Source organism: Fopius arisanus, unplaced genomic scaffold (assembly GCF_000806365.1).
Source record: "Fopius arisanus strain USDA-PBARC FA_bdor unplaced genomic scaffold, ASM80636v1 scaffold00039, whole genome shotgun sequence".
In the NCBI taxonomy this organism is placed as follows: Eukaryota; Metazoa; Arthropoda; class Insecta; order Hymenoptera; family Braconidae; genus Fopius; species Fopius arisanus.
The window spans coordinates 1,027,534-1,028,920 of record NW_011887778.1 but is presented as its reverse complement, the minus strand read 5'-3'; the positions used below and the strand labels follow the sequence as shown (position 1 = coordinate 1,028,920).

Below are 1,387 nucleotides of genomic sequence, written 5' to 3'. Positions count from 1 at the left end.
ATTGCAAGAAAATCAGTGCACTGAATATTTTTGTGATTAAAACGAGAAGGACATGAACCTTTTCTTCCACAACCCCTTGACTATCGATCCGTATTTTTGTTCCATTTCGGCGAGACTTTTGAATAAAAAATTCACACTAATTTTTTTCGCATCACCAGCGCAAATGCCGCACATCATGGGGCTAATTAAATAATCAGCGATATCCTTTCCGAATCTTCGCTCCGTGAAGCTGTAAAGACTCTCATCCCCGGCGGCTCCTTTCCCCGCTGCCAGATCATCGAAAATGACAGTGAAAAGTGGTCGATTAAACGGGGAATTCACTCGGAATAAACTCATTAAGGAATTCGGTAGAGTGTGCAATTTATTATCGGCGTAAATCAATCGATTCTTTGATGCCGAATGCGCCGATGAAATCGGGATGATTTTATCTGCCAGGTTGAGCTCGTCGATCATTGCCAAGGTATTTGCACCAGCGAGACCTAATGGTCGGACTGTTCTTGGGCCTTTTTCAAAAATAGCGTTCGATTTTGATTTTACGCTTCTCATCCAGCCTCCCAGTCGATCCGATATCTCCAGGAGCACCAGGGGGCCCAATTTTCGGTTCTCCAGGGCATAAAATGCCGCTGACAGTCCCGAAATCCCTCCACCGAGTATTGCAGTCATAACTGAACAGTTTTTTTTTTGTTTAATCAATGATTTTATAAATGAATCGGTATTTAATTAAAATATTGTGCGAAGGAAAATATTTATTTACCAATTCACTATGAGCCGGCAGAATGCCAGCCAAAGAGGATTGAGTAAGTAGAGGCTCAGTAATGGGGATTTGAGTGACCCCACCGGCATCAAGTACCTCCCCCGAAGAGAGAGTGCGCCACACGTAATGCTGGGTTGTCTGCATTACTCGGTAACTGTATCTTCTTTATTATTATTCATTACTTTATTATTATACATTACCTGACGTCCATCAGCACCTGACTTTACAGCTAGGAAATTTTGAATTTTCCAATTTCAGTGAATACCTGCTCGATTTTCATGTTCCCCTGATACCTTTTCAAAAATTTCGAATTTTCAAATTTCAGCAAATACCTCCTCGATTTTCATGTTCCCCTGATACCTTATCAAAAATTTTGAATTTTCAAATTTCAGCGAATACCTCCTCGATTTTCATGCTCCCCTGATAACTTTTCAAAAATTTCGAATTTTCAAATTTCGTGGCTCCCTCTCTCTCTTAGGGTGGGGTACTACGATGCCTGCGGGATCTCTCAAACCCCCAGAACTGAACCTCTATTTTAGTCAATCCTCTCTGATTGCAGCTGTTCTAAGGAGGAAGGAATTCCCCCGGGAGTTTTCAAACCTCAAAACCTCTAAAATCCAACAACTGGCCGTT

General features: G+C 41.7%; 1 protein-coding gene across 2 annotated transcripts in view; it reads right to left on the bottom strand.

Moving 5' to 3' along the window:
- Positions 1-802, bottom strand: part of Ppox (protoporphyrinogen oxidase) — a 2,163-nt gene extending 1,361 nt beyond the window's left edge. Inside the window, exons 1-2 of one of the 2 annotated variants that reach the window (XM_011304883.1) lie at positions 755-802; positions 59-665 (exon numbers count right to left, since the gene is read on the bottom strand). In XM_011304883.1, coding sequence (XP_011303185.1) covers positions 59-663 — 605 coding nt within the window. In that variant the 5' untranslated portion in view covers positions 664-665; positions 755-802. The other variant, XM_011304884.1, reaches the window with a different exon arrangement.
- Between the last annotated feature and the right edge of the window lie 585 nt (positions 803-1,387).